Below are 14,383 nucleotides of genomic sequence, written 5' to 3'. Positions count from 1 at the left end.
ATTGGCTCGCCACTGCTGGGGCTGAAGAGTAAAAAGTCCGAGTTTTTGAAGGTGCCTGGCTCGTTTGGTAGTGTTTCCAGCGCATGTGTCCGGAGCGCCTGGCCCGTGTGATACAGCAAGTCAGGCTAGATCAGCGGTGCTCAGACCCCCCATAAATTAAAAACACGTTTTAATATATTCAACGCCATTATAAATGCTGGAAGCAAAGTGGCATCCCAGCGCCCTGTGTAATGCAAGCTTGGGACTCCTGAGCCTGAGGGGTCCTGACCCCCAGTTGGAGAGCCTTTTGAAAGGCCAACTAGAGACACACCTCTCCAGGTCGTGGGGGGTCCTACAATAGATCGGTTTGCATCCAGCAGGAACAGGAAGTGTCAGAAACTGCTCAAGAGTAGAAGACGACAGGCACCCACTAGCAGAAGTGTTTCTAATACAATGGGGGTAAAGGCGAACATTTCCCCTCCTTCAAAGAGTGATAGGGTTAGCCTGGGTTTGTCTTACATAAGAACAGCCAGACTGGGTCAGACCAAAGGTCCAGCTCGCCCAGTGTCCTGTCTGCCAACAGCATCCAATGCCAGATGCCCCAGAGGGAGGGAACACAACAGGTCATCATAACCTGATCCCTCTCCTGCCATCCATTTCCAGACAAACAGAGGCAAGGGACACCATTCCTACCCATTCTGGCTAATAGCCATTGATGGACCTAACCCCCATGATTCTATCTAGCTCTTCTTTGAACCCTGTTAAAGTCCTGGTCTGCACAACATCCTCTGGCAAGGAGTTCCACAGGTTGACTGTGCACTGTGTGAAGAAAAACTTCCTTTTGTTTGTTTTAAACCTTCTGCCTAGTAATTTAATTTGATGACCCGTAGTTCTTCTATTGTGGGAATAATAACTTTTCCTTATTCGCTTTTTCCACACCAGTCATGATTTTATAGACCTCTGTCGTATTCCTCTTTAGTCTCCTCTTTTCTAAGCTGAAAAGTCCCAAGTCTTTTCAATCTCTCTTCATCTGGGACCTATTCCAAACCCCTCATCATTTTTGTTGTCCTTGTCTTGTTTCATTTTAATGATAGCAGCCAGGAGCGGCCCTAGACGAGCTGCTGGCAATTGGCGCCCTAGGCGAAATGCACAATCGGCACGCGATCGGCGCCCCCGTCTCCAAAGCCCTCAACGGCTGTTTATCTTGGAGCCCCAGGCAACCGCCTAGTTCGCCTGTATTGACGGGCCGCCACTGATAGCAGCATGGGTTAGACAACAACGGTACCAGTCTTATTTCACCTGCTCAGACAGTGAATTGTATCTCTGTAGTATTGGGCCTGTTGACAGAGTGACAGGAGAAATTCTGACACCCAGATCTGTAGGCTCTTCATTTAAGAGCATGGGGAATAAGACTCTGGGACCGTTAGAAAAGTCTTTGCTCATTAGAGGTACAAAATGTTACTGAAAAATTCCAGGAAAGAGTCTTCGATTATAGCCATAAATAAAAGAAACATGTATTGTGGGATATCATGCATGAGAGAGCCATACAGGCTGCAGCACCTATTAATTATATTAATTAATATATATCGTGTCTTCGGAGAACAGGTCTTTCACTATCGCCAGTGAAGGCTCACTTCTCCGCCATATCAAAATACCACGGACCTGTGGAGAATCAACCAGTTTTTACTTATGATGTGGTTCAAAGGTTCCTAAGAGGCCTTAATAACCCTAACCCTACAATAAGCCACCCTGTACTAGCTTGGAATTTGAAAACAGCTTTACTACTGACGAAACCTCCCTTTGAACCTTTGGAAAAGTCGACATTGTCCAATCTGTCTGTGTGGGTAGTGGGGTTTTATAGCTGTCACACATTAACAGGTGTGTTGTGAGCAAGACACGAGGATTCATTCTTCCGCTCTGCTCTGCGCTGGTTAGGCCTCAGGTGGAGTATTGTGTCCAGTTCTGGGCACCGCATTTCAGGAAAGATGTGGAGAGATTGCAGAGGGCCCAGAGAAGAGCAACAAGAATGGTTAAAGGTCAAGAGAACACGACCTATGAGGGAAGGCTGAAAGAATTGGGTTTGTTTAGTTTAGAAAAGAGAAGATTGAGGGGGGACATGTGTGAAGGCCACTTATTGCTCACCCTTGGGCTTACGTGATCACCTGAACGAGCAATGCTTTCCTAACTCAGGCCTCTACACAATAGTTTGGTGGGAAAACCCTTGCTGAATCCAAGGGTTTTCCCCGTCTGCCTAGCCATTCTGTGAGTGCACAGCGATATTATCAATGCCTTTCCCAGTGGGTAAACTGAGGCATGGAATGGTTTGCCCGTAGGCACACTGGAAACCCGTGGCAATGGTGGAAACAGAACACAAGACTCTTGGCTCCTATGGCCTATGCCTCAACCATGCGACTTTCCTCCTTTCCGAAGGCTGCACGGTAATAGCAGACTCCTGCTGGTTAGACCACGTGCTCGGTTTTAAAACCCGATCCTTCCTGCTCTGTGGCCCTAACCCTGAAACCCCCGTGTGACGGCGCGTTGGGGGTTCCCCGTCTCCTGCACCCCGAAATGGCACAAACAGACTGTACCAGCCAGTGGAATTGAGGGTGGTTTATTGCTCCTCCAGCACAGCGCAGCACAGATGTAATCTGGTTACAGGAACTGGGCTAGGATGCCTCAGGCCCCCTTGAGATGGGGGAGACTGGGCCCCTAAAACTCCAGCTCCTCTCCCTAGGCTGTCTCGTCCATCCTCCCAGACAGCCACCAACCAACTAACCTCACTTCCAGCCCTGCCCCCCAGCCAAGGCAGCATTCCACCTTCCTTTGTTCCTCTCCATGGGGGGTGTCTGGCCACTGGTTTGCATAGTGACTCATCCTGTTTTGCTGGGTCGTGGTACCCACGGCAGCCAGTGGGGGATCCCCCAGAGCCAGCAGCATAGAAACCAGCCAGGTACCCCCACTACGTCACAGTTCTCCCCCCTCCGAGAGCGAACTGAGCAGGGTCACTCCGCTCGTGACCTAGGGAAGTTCGGGTCCTCTGCATGGGAACCCGCCCTGGGGACATGGGTGCTCCCCTTGACTCGGGCCGGCCGTGGCGAGGCCCCACATGAATTGGCTTCCCTCTGTCCACTCGCCGCCCCGCTCCAGGGCGACTGGCACAGGCCTGTCCTCGGGGGTCACACCCACCCTTCCGCTGGCCTTGATCTCTGGCCAGGGTCTCTCGGGCTGGGGCCATGAGCCCAGCGAGCCTTCTCTGGACAGCCAGGGCGGCTTCCACCCCCGATGCTCCATCCAGGGAGGACTTCCCCTCCCATAACTCTCTCAGCAAGCCCAGAGGGTCCTCTATCTGGGGTAGAGACCCCCAAGCCGCTTTCCTCCTGTCTTGGGCCTTCCCGCCCCTCTGGCAGGAGTCACAGGACCGGCAGTACCGCTGCACGGCTGTAAAGATTCCCGGCCAATAGAAGTGCTGGAGCAGCTTCAGCCGGGTGCTCCGGATCCCCCGGTGGCCCCCAACGGGGACATCGTGGGCCAAATACAGCAGCTTGAGGCGATACCTTCGGGGGACGACCAGCTGCCGCTGGACCCCCCATGCCCTCGCCTTCCTGGGAGGGAGCCACTCACGGAACAGGAGCCCACGCTCCCGCAGGAATCTCTCCTGGCCACCTCTCCCCCGGGGCTGAGCTGCACGGAGGCCAGCCTGGTCCCTCAGCCTCTGCAAGGAGGGGTCTGCCTGCACCTCAGCCTGGAATTCAGCTGCTGAGGCAGGGATCGGGACCTGTCCCCCACCTCTGCCTAGATCCGGAGTCCCAGCCTGGCTGGACCCCATGTCCCCTGGGATGGGACCCTGAGGACGCTGCCAGGAGTCCTTCCCTGGACCCACGTTGTCAGCCCCCCGCTGGCTCTGGCTCCAGGTAGTGACTAGTGCCCACTGGGATTCATGGGGCCACTCCTCTAGGTCATTCCCCATCAGCACCTCGGTGGGCAAGTGCGGGTGCACCCCCACTTCCTTGAGGCCTTCCTTCGCCCCCCATTTCAGATGCACCCGGGCTACAGGCACCTTAAACGGGGACCCATCTATGCCCTTCAGGGTCAGCTGCGCGTGGGGTAGTATCCGCTCCGGGGCCACTATGTCGGATCGGGCCAGAGTCACCTCCGCCCCCGTGTCCCAGAAGCCCGTCACCTTCCTACCATCCACCTCCAGGGGTATGAGGCACTCGCTCCGCAGGGGCCGTCCTGCCCCCACCCGGTACACGGAGAAATCCGCCTCCTGAGAATCAGACCTCCCAGGGGAGGTGCACTGAGCATCCTTCCCCTCTCTCTGAGCTGAGGTTTGCCGGCCAGCCCCTGCCTCTGGGGCAGCCTGCCCTTCCTCCCGCCCCAGCCAGTTAACCCTGGAAAGTCCCTGGTCCTGGGACCTGGTGCACTGAGCCCTCTTGTGGCCTTTTTGCCCACAGCGATGGCAAGTTAGGCTTTGGGCTGTCTCTGTCCAGGCCCTGGCTGGTTCTCTGGGGCGCAGACGACCTGTTCCTTGGTCTCGCCCCGTAGTTGACTCCCTCCGTCGCTCAGCCGAGATCCGGTCTCTGCGCGATTCCCTTTCTCTCCGGGACTCCCGTTCACACCCGGACCGGCTCTCCGTGAACTCATCCGCCAGTCTCCCGGCCTCCTGGGGGTTCTCTGGTCTCCGGTCCTTGAGCCACAGCCTCAGTTTGGGTGGGCACACTTCATAGAACTGCTCCATCATGACCAGCTTGAGCAGCTCCTCTGCAGTCTGGGCTCCGACTCCAGACACCCACTTGCGGCAGTATTGCGCCAGGCGGGAGACCAGATCCACATAGGTCTCCCGTGGCCCTTTCTGTACCCCCCGGAACTTCTTCCTGTACATCTCGGGGGTCAGCCCGAACTTGTGCAGCAGGGCCTCCTTGACTCGGTTGTAATCCCCGGGCTGTAGGTCCTCCAGCTGACTGAGCACTCCGGCCGCCTCCTGGCTCAGTGCGGGGATGAGCTCCTGCAGCCAGTCAGCTGGGGGAACCCGTTGCAGTCCACAGGCCCTCTCAAAGGCACTGAGGAACCCGTCTATGTCACCCATGTCCTTCAATTGGGCCACCACGGGCCTCTCCAAGCATCTGGCAGTCCTGGGACCCTGGGGCCCATCCGCACTTGGCGCAGCCGGTGCCCCGCCGGTTCTCCGCTCTGCCATGGCCAGCTCATGCTGCCGCTGCCTCTCTCGATCTTGGCGATCCCTTTCTCGGTCCTGGCGGTCCCTCTCTCGGTCCTCTACTTCCAATTCCTTGATCCGCAGCTGGATCTCCAGCCGCCGCAGCTCTGCTTGGCTGGCCCCTGCCCTAGATGGGCTGCAGCTTGCAGGCCTCCTGGGGGAAGCTGTCTCATCTCTCCTGTGGGTTCCAGCGCTCCTCCCCCTCTCTGAGCCTGACACACTCTCAGGGGGGGTCTGGCTGCTTCCCCTGGGGACAAGATCCTGGCCCTGTGGCTGGTCGTTCTCTTCTAGCTGAGCAATCAGCTGGGCCTTGGTTGCTTTCTGCACAGGCAAGCCCCTCTCTCTGCACAGCCCCACCAGCTCTGCCTTCAAGAGTCGGGCGTAGGCCATCTGCCCGCTGGTCCCCTCGGTGCAGACTCACCAGTCTAGTGCTGCAGCGCCCCACGATTCCCAGGAACCGCTTCGCTCTGTCTCCAGCACGCCTGGCTCCAGGGCTCTTGCTTCTACTGTGCCTTGTCGCTCGCCGCTGGAAGCTCCATCCACGGGGTGCAGTGCATCCCGCTCCTGACACCAGTGTGACGGCGCGTTGGGGGTTCCCCGTCTCCTGCACCCCGAAATGGCACAAACAGACTGTACCAGCCAGTGGAATTGAGGGTGGTTTATTGCTCCTCCAGCACAGCGCAGCACAGATGTAATCTGGTTACAGGAACTGGGCTAGGATGCCTCAGGCCCCCTTGAGATGGGGGAGACTGGGCCCCTAAAACTCCAGCTCCTCTCCCTAGGCTGTCTCGTCCATCCTCCCAGACAGCCACCAACCAACTAACCTCACTTCCAGCCCTGCCCCCCAGCCAAGGCAGCATTCCACCTTCCTTTGTTCCTCTCCATGGGGGGTGTCTGGCCACTGGTTTGCATAGTGACTCATCCTGTTTTGCTGGGTCGTGGTACCCACGGCAGCCAGTGGGGGATCCCCCAGAGCCAGCAGCATAGAAACCAGCCAGGTACCCCCACTACGTCACACCCCGTCCCTCTGACTGTGGGTCCTGTGCGCAAACACATCTCTGCAGAAGCGGTCGCGGCGGGCACATGGGCAGGGCGCTTTGCCTGGGAGCTGTTCAGTGAGAGCAGAGCGGGTTGGTGACCCTTTCTATAAAGCTGGTTACTCTGTCCCTTGGGCGAGATGTTGGCTCGGGAAGTTCTCTGACCAGTGGCCTCCATGAGCATTGCCGGCAGCGCAGACGTGTGTCGGAGCACGTTGATTTCGAGCTGTGGGGGGCTAGTGAGCTTTTCACACTGCTGAAGAGTGCGTCTCAGATGACATGTAAAGACCAGTGGTCTGTTCACTTCTGGTTATTGAAGCTCCACAGCCATTTTCATTGGCCAGGAACGGCGATCTGCAGTCGATGGGAGCTGCAAGTGGCCGTACCTGCCGATGCTCAGGTAAATAAAGTGTCAGCCCCAGCTTCTTGGCCAACTTCGGTCTCCCTTCCATTTCTAGTGACGACAGGACGCTTTCTTCACTTCTTGGCAACGTGTTCTCAAATTTTTTCCACCCATGTGCAGAATACATTTTGTTCTGTGCACTGAGACACATGTGGATGTGCACCACCAATAGAAACACATGCTGCCGGCTGTGGGCACTCTGCTAATCAGCTGGGCACCATTTGACTCTCTCTTGGGTCAGCTTGCAGGGAGCACTGCTTCCCCGTCTACCCTATGGGGTAACAATGACGTACTTAAACAGCAAGTCATTTCCCCCGGAGCCGGCTGCATTTCATTGCGGGGGGAAGCATCGCAGGCAACTAATAGTAAAGCCCTTTGCCAGGAAAAGTGCCCTGGGCCAGCACACGCTGGAACGGTTAGCGGTGTGGATCGAGATCACTGACTGGAGACTGACGTTCGTAGCGGCCTTCGCGCTTGTGTCTTGTGCTGTATCCTGTGCCGCTCGGGGCCCGAGCTGTCTCTGCGGCGTGTGTTCTCCAGTCTCTCTGTTCTCACCCTGTCGTGGTTGGTGGGGTTAGACAGCCTCCTCTAACGCAGCGTCAGCACACTTTGCCCCTGAGGGCTTACGTCCAGGGAGGCGATGGGGATAGAAGGTAAGGGGGGGCGTTTAAACCATGCGCTTGTACCAGTGTACACCCCTGTACAGGAAACCTTGCTGGGATAGAAACGTGCTGCCTTTTGGTCTGGTGTAGCTTGCATGAGTAGAGGTGCAGGCTAAAGCAAAAGAACGCGCTGAGAGTGTCTACGGTGGGGGTCACGTTGGGGCACCCGTGCCAGGCAGAGACAGACTGAGGCAGTGGCTTGCGTGGCTGAGCTGGGCGCTGCTGTACTGCACGCAGTGGGGGGGTCGGTATTGGGGGCGGGAGAATGAACTCGTGGTAAAGGAACAGGTCTGCGTTTTGTCGTGACGATGGGCAAATTATTTTCCCTTCTCCCTGCCTCAGTTTCTCCAGCTGTGAAATGGGAATGACACTTCCTCACAGGGTGTCACAGTGGTTAGTTAGTTAATGTTTGTCAAGTGCCAAGAGGACGAGGTGAAGAGCAGGACTTTAACAGGGTTCAAAAAAGAGCTGGATAGAGTCATGGAGATTAGGTCGGTCAATGGCTACGAGCAGGGCTCCACAAATCACTGACTCTCCTGGCCTGTGGCGAGTAGATTTCAACCGGTCGCCCCGTTCACCAGAGGCTGGGAATGAGCGACAGGGGAGGGATCACCGTGGTCTGTTCACTCCCTCTGGGGCCCCTGGCTTGGCCACTGTGGGCAGACAGGACCCTGGGCCAGATGGACCTTTGGTCTGACCTGGCCGTTGTGATGCTCTTAAGGGCTTTGAGGTCCTGAGACGGAAGGTGCCGCTGTGTAGTGCATGGCAGTACTGACTAGTAGGGTTTGCTAGGGAAGTTAGACGTCGTTTAACTGAATAATCGTGTAACCACACATCTTATTGGTTGCATGGTGCCCAGTGGGCCCCGGGGCAGGGTTGGCAGCCAGTGTGCTCCTGGCCCCACTCTTGGGGAGCCCCCTGCGATCCCGTGCTGCTGCACAGGGGGCCTGAGCTCTCCGTGGACAGAGGCTGCACAGGGATCCGGCCTGCCCCCCGCCCCGCGCAGCTGCCTTTGCAGAAGCAGCAGGGGAGGGGGAGGTGGCTCCGGGGAGCTGGCTCCCCGTGTGTACCAGCTCCCATCTGCCTCACTCACCCTTCATGCTGCTGCCTCTCTATCAGAGGCAGCAGCACCGAGGTGGTGGGGAGTTGGCTTCACGGGATCCACCAGCTCCCTCCTCCCCCCACTGTTGCTGCCTCTGATACAGAGGCAGCGGGGGTGCATGCAGCATGTGCATGTCATTGTTAGGGTTAACCTGTAAGCCCAGGCTTATGGATTAATCATGTAAACAACCGTGCACTGACGTCCCCAGGGTGTGCCCAGAGGGCAGTTATTGTACGTGGGACGAAGCCTGGACATCAGCTCTTTGCACAAAAGCCTCGAGCTTCTAGGGAGGTAAAACCCCCGTTAACCAGTGAACTGGCTCGCCGTCGTATTTAACTGGCTAACCAGTAAAGGGTCCCAGGCAGGGCGGCAGGGACCAGCTTTTAAACCTGCTCCCCATGAGCACCGGCTCCCTCGGCTGCCTTGGATCCAGAAGCAGCGGCGCGGGGCAGGAGGCTTCGCGGGCGCCCGTACCCGCAGGGAGCCACTGGAAAGGCGGCTCTCCCCGGGGCAGTGCTGGTGGGGAGCTGGCTTTAAGCCCATGGCTGAGGCTGCTCCCTGTGGCAGCTGTAGCAGTGCGGTGTGCCCAGGTCCCAAGCCCGTGGCCCTCTTCCTACCACCGAGCCACGTCTGCCGACTGGCCCAGGGCCAGCCCTGTCCCCACATGGGCGGGGCTGAGCTGCTGCTGTCATTTGCTTCCTTTCCCGTGGGGTTTCCTCCCAGCCCTTTAACCAACGGGGTCTGGAGCGCAGGGGCCAGCTCCCCTCTGGGGCCTAGCCAGAGAAAAGCCACACAGCGGCATCCAGGCACCTGGCGCTCTCGGTCCTGTGGGGAGTCAGTCGCAGGGCAGGACGGGACCAGATCCTGTGCCGAGGGGTGTCCAAAACCGGCCTGCCCGTCTGCATGGAGGCTGTAAAGAGCTAAATCTTCCCAGGCCACCGCCTGCTGGCGAGGACCCGCCTGCCTGTGCACCGAGGCCCTCCGCAATGGGACGCACATCTGCCCAGGGCACAGCCTGCCCAATAGTCAGCCCCCAGCTCCCACGGGGGGAATCTCATTCACCCCTGTGTGTGTTCAGTGTGAATGCAAAGCCCAGGTTCAGAGCTGGGCGGCCCCTCCCACTCCTCGCAGGGCGCATGGAGATTCGAAAGCTCCAGCCTCCGGCTTTTGGTGCGTACTGCGCTCAGCCCGCCCTGGTTCCAGGTGAGTGTCGTCCCTTTCCAGCTGGGCGCTGAGATGCCAGCTGCGGAGAGCCTCCCCGTGGGGCGCGATGGGCCCGCGTGTATTTCCCGGTTACATGGGGAGCCCCAGGGCAGTCTGCTTTCCACACGGCAGAGCTCTCCTGGGGTGTTCCAGCCTGGACCGTCCCCCCCGCCACAGGCTCTGGCCTTCCTCCGGCGGAGCTGGGAGCAGGAGCGAGCACAAACGGCCGGCGACGGGGGGGATGTACGGAGTCGTGTGACATCGGCTGATGAGAGGCGTCCGATACAGCCTCTCCCAGCCGTAACCGACGTTCCCTGGAGACGTGACTGACGAGGTGCTGTGTGCCCTGTACAGGACTCTGTACGCTTCCTGACTTTGCAGGCTTGGGAGCCCCCCCAGGAGAGTCCATGTCTGGGTGGGTGCCCTGTGGATTCTGTGAGGCGGGAGGGTCTCGGGGGGGGGGGGTGCCTCGGGGGCTGGTGCCGGTAGTAACCATGCCTTGTCTCCCTGTTGTTTCTCAGTCGGAGGATCTCGGGGCCTGTGCCCAGTTTGAGAGCAGCAGACAGAACAGAAACATGCTGCCTAGCGCCAGCTGCGTCTTCCCTACCTTCACCCTGCGGAAGCCCTCCTCGGAGACGGACATTGAGAACTGGGCCTCCAAGCACTTCAACAAGCACACCCAAGGGCTCTTCCGGAGGAAGGTCTCCATCGCCAACATGCTGGCCTGGAGCAGCGAGTCCATCAAGAAGCCCATGATCATGACCAGCGACCGCAACGTCAAGAAGGAGGCCTGCGAAATATTTAAACTCATTCAGATGTACATGGGGGACCGGCGGGCCAAGGCGGATCAGCTCAACGTGGCTCTGGAGATCGCCACCAAAGGCTGGAGCATGCAGGGCCTGCGGGACGAGCTGTACATCCAGCTGTGCCGGCAGACCACCGAGAACTTCCGCTACGAGAGCCTGGCCCGGGGCTGGGAGCTCATGGCCATTTGCCTGGCCTTCTTCCCGCCCACGCCCAAGTTCCATTCCTACCTGGAAGGGTATATTTACAGGCACATGGACCCGGTGAATGACACCAAAGGTAAGAGCTCGGCGTTGTCCCGGAAGGACGCGCCACGCTTTTCCCGTTTGTACTGTGCGTCGTGTCCTCCCCGGGAGCCGAGCGCCGCGCTAGGAGAGCACCTGCCGCCCGAGAGCTCAGGGAAAGCGCCCGTAGGCTCCACCCTGGCCTTTCGTCCCTGGGACACTGAAATCCAGCATGAAATGAGCTTCATTCACGTTAGGCCTCAGTGGCCGCTAGCGCGCTCGCCAGGCCTCAGCTGGGCTCCTTCACACATGGCCACGTGCCACACGCCCACACGTGTCCCATGCAGCTCTTGGGTCCTTGCGCGGGGCCCACGCAGCCCCGGGCGTGTTTGTTCGAAGGAGAAATGGAAGTAGCCAGCCCCCAGGGGGACATTTCGGAGCCTCAGAGGGGGAGCCGAGTTAGCCTGTAACAGGAGAAACTTAAAAACCAATCAGTTGTCTGGGAGCACCTGAGAGACGAACACACCATGGAGATGGGATCGTGCGCGTCCGTGGGCACGGCCCGCTCCTCGGGCAGGGCTGCCCCCGCTGGCTCAGCACTGTCAGTGCAGAGCCGGGTCTCGGGCCGCGCCAGGGGAGTGTGGGTGGGAAAAGGCCCCCGTGCACGTTCAGAGACCTCCCTAGCTTCAGGGCTGAGCTTGCTAAGGCTCCGTGGGGGATGGTGCGACAGGGCTGCCTACAACGGCACAGGGCCCATTGGCGTCTACCAGTAGCAGAAATTGCCCCCGGCTGGCGACGGGACACTGGCTGGGAGGGCTCCGGGTTGCTACCGAGGATTCGTTCCCAGCTGGCTGCCTGGGGGTCCGGCCCACGTGCGCAGGCTCTGCCTGACCACTGGATCTGGGGTGGGGGAGGGATTTCCTCTGGATCAGGTTAGCCCAGACCTGGGGATTCTTCCCCTCTCTCTGCAGCCCGGGGCTGGCTCACTTGCCGCTTTAATCTCATGCGGACGGAGGCTCCTCTGTGACCTGGCACGTCAGACGGTCATTTGAGGGCCTCAGCCGGGGGCGAGGGCTCTGCGACGGGCGTGTGGGGTGCGGCCTGCCATGTGCCAGTGGCGGGGAGCCTGAGGGGCCTGCGCGTCTGTGGCTGGAGGGGAGACAGGGCCGGGCTGCTCCTACCCACCCCGCCGCAAGGTGCCGCAGCCAGCCCGTGGCAGCTGGCCGGGCCGTGGGCTGTGGGATGCCTAGGGCCTGGCGCAGCGGGGCTCCCAGGGGCACAGCCCGAGTCGGGCCGTGTACCCAGCAATGAAACCGCCCCGCAGCCTGGGGCCAGCCCTGGGTTTGTGCCCTCTGGGCCTGTGCAAAACCTGGGAGTGGCACCCGGCACGTGCCGCACTCCGGCCACGGGGCGGGCGAGAGGTTAGCTCCCGGCACGGCCCATCCGGCTCTGCTGCCCCGGCCAGTTCGCTGCCGCCCTGGCCCACGCAGTCATTGCCCAAGACTGTTTCATGGGTTTAGGTGCTGCCGGGGGAGACAGCTGGGGAGCAGGAGGAGATGGGTGGCAGAGGCAGGCTCTGGCCAGGAGGCGCTTACCTTGGGCGGCTTCCAGCCAGCAGCCCAGCGGGGACCCAGGGCAGGCTCCCGTCCTGCCGCAGCTCCAGGCTGCTCAGAATGGCTGGCGACTCCCTCCGGGTGGCCCCTAGAAGGCCGTGGAGACTGTGCTGCGCCCCCTAGCCAGTCGTCCCGGCTCCCTCTTCCCCAGTGCACCTGACGCAAGCTCCCGCCCTCCAAAATCTGTTTGTCTCTGGGGCCCGGGGACCGGATCGGCCCATTGCAGCACCCTGCCGAGGGCAGTGACCGGCTCCGTTGCTTGGAGTCTCTCAGCCACCCCTGGGTGTCTCTGGCTCAGGCCTAAGACCTGGGGCTGGCGTTGGACTCCCTGGGAGAGGCTCAGTGGCCCGTGCTCCGCAGGAGGCCGGACCCACAGACCCGAGTGGCTCCTGGCCTGACTCCCTGAGCCCGCCCCCCGCTTGGCCCTTATGGCTGCGGAGGGGACATGGTCTCCCAAGTCGTGGGGCGTTTCCATGGAGACGTCCGGATCCCTCGCCCTGGGTTGCGTTTGGCCGGGAGCCGGTGCAGGGAGCAGAGCCACGAGGCCCTCAGGGCCGCTCCCCGACGCCGGGACCCAGGGCTTCATTCCTTGGCCGGGTGCTGGCTCAGCTGAGGCAGGTGCCGGGGGCACCCCCTCCTGGCAAGTGGCAGATGGGAGCCAGGAGCGCTTTGCTCCAGGGCCCTTGGGGCGCCCAGGGAAGATGCCCAAAGACCGGGAGCCCCCAGGCTCCAGTGACCGGCCGTGCAGGAAGAGGCCCTGCTTAGAGGAGGCAAGTTCTGGAACGTGCTGCCTCTTCCTACCAGCATGTCCTGGGCCTTGCCTGGCCTCAACGGCTCTGCCCCCGCTCGGATGCTCCCGGCTGGGCACAGCGCCGGAGCCGGGGCTGGCTCTGCTTTGTGATGGGGAGCAGCAGTGCTGGGTGGGGCCTGTGTCCTGAGGCTTTGTCAGCTCCCCGGGGTGCTGAGTAACGGCTGGGCTGCTGGGGTCTGGAGTCCGGAACGACGCTTTGCGCTCCCAGGGCCAGGCAGGAGCCCTAGATCAGGGGTCCAGCCAGGCGAGTGCGGCTGGACTTGGCCTTTCTTTGGGCCCGAGGAGGCCAGCCCCCAAGTGCTGCCTGCCCCTGCGGTGGGCCGAGGGGGACCCGGGATCCCCGCAGCTGCCAGGGCAGGCACTGGGTTGCGAGGCCTGGGGGGGCTGCCACCTGCTCCAGTGATGCCCAGCAGCCCTGCGGCAGAGCTAGAGACGTACCCAGGCCCTTGGACCCCAGTAAAGGCTTCAAGTGGCGGCAGCGCTAACCTGGCCCCCACCGCTATCTCCCTCCAAGCCTTTGCCTGGGAGCGGCCCGTCTGCAAAGATCTCCAGTCCCGGAGCAGGGAGCTGGCCCCGCTGACGCTGGCGGCAGGGCCTGGCCAGAGGCTGGTGTCCGCTGGGCACGGCGCGGGTGGGAAGATGCTGCGAAAGTCCAGAGAAGAGCGACAGAACCGCCGGGTGGGAGGGCAGGAGCTGCCGGTGTGGGGCAGGAGGGCCCAGAATGGGCCAAGTACCAGCGAGGCACGAGCATCGGGGTGGTGCTTGTCGTGGGGGTCAGGCATGGGAGGAGCCATGAGTGAGCCAGGGAGGCTGCAAAGGAAAAAGGGGGGAAGTTTTGGGGGAACTTCCTGCCAATGAGCTCAGTGGTTCTGGGCTCCTGGCCCCCCCGGAAGCGCGGGGGGTGCCCCACCTGTCGCCTGGGACAGGTAAACCTGGGCGCTCAAGGCCGTGGAAGGAGCAGCCCTGCCCTGCTTTCCAGGGCTGGACTGGGTGGCACCTGAGCGTGGGAGAGGGCGGGCGCTCCGGTGCCGCCGTGAGGAGGGCAGGAGCGGAGCGGGGGGGTCTCAGAGGGGAGCCGGCCGGGGTGATGGGGAACCGGTAGCGGGGAACAGTCCCCACCTGCGGCCCCTGCTCCAGCGCTGCCGGGCCCCCGTGGGAGATGGGAGCTGGCAGCCCCAGTGGAGCTGAAGCAGCCCGTGGCGGGAGGGCCACTCCCCCGTCCCATCGGTTGGCCAGGTTCATGTTTCGCCCGTTAACCAATTGACTGGGATTTGACATCCCTGGTAGGGACCTGCTTGGGCTGGGGAGATCCTGCCAGGGGGCCGGGCAA

At 60.7% G+C, this 14,383-nt stretch overlaps 1 protein-coding gene across 7 annotated transcripts in view; it reads left to right on the top strand.

Annotated features, from left to right (window-relative positions):
- The window catches only part of ARHGAP39 (Rho GTPase activating protein 39), a 360,347-nt gene that overhangs the window by 254,120 nt on the left and 91,844 nt on the right, over positions 1–14,383 (top strand). For all 7 annotated transcript variants that reach the window (XR_012901161.2, XM_075919971.2, XM_075919969.2 and 4 more), the window contains one exon: positions 10,123–10,684. Coding sequence is in view for 6 of the 7 variants with exons in the window: in XM_075919971.2 (XP_075776086.2) it covers positions 10,123–10,684 (562 nt within the window). In the remaining variant the exon portion in view is untranslated. The remainder of the gene's footprint in view (positions 1–10,122; positions 10,685–14,383) is intronic.

The sequence above is a fragment of the Pelodiscus sinensis genome, chromosome 2 (assembly GCF_052426305.1).
Source record: "Pelodiscus sinensis isolate ZL-2025 chromosome 2, ASM5242630v1, whole genome shotgun sequence".
NCBI classification, from domain to species: domain Eukaryota; kingdom Metazoa; phylum Chordata; order Testudines; family Trionychidae; genus Pelodiscus; species Pelodiscus sinensis.
This window is presented reverse-complemented; position numbering and strand designations above follow the sequence as displayed.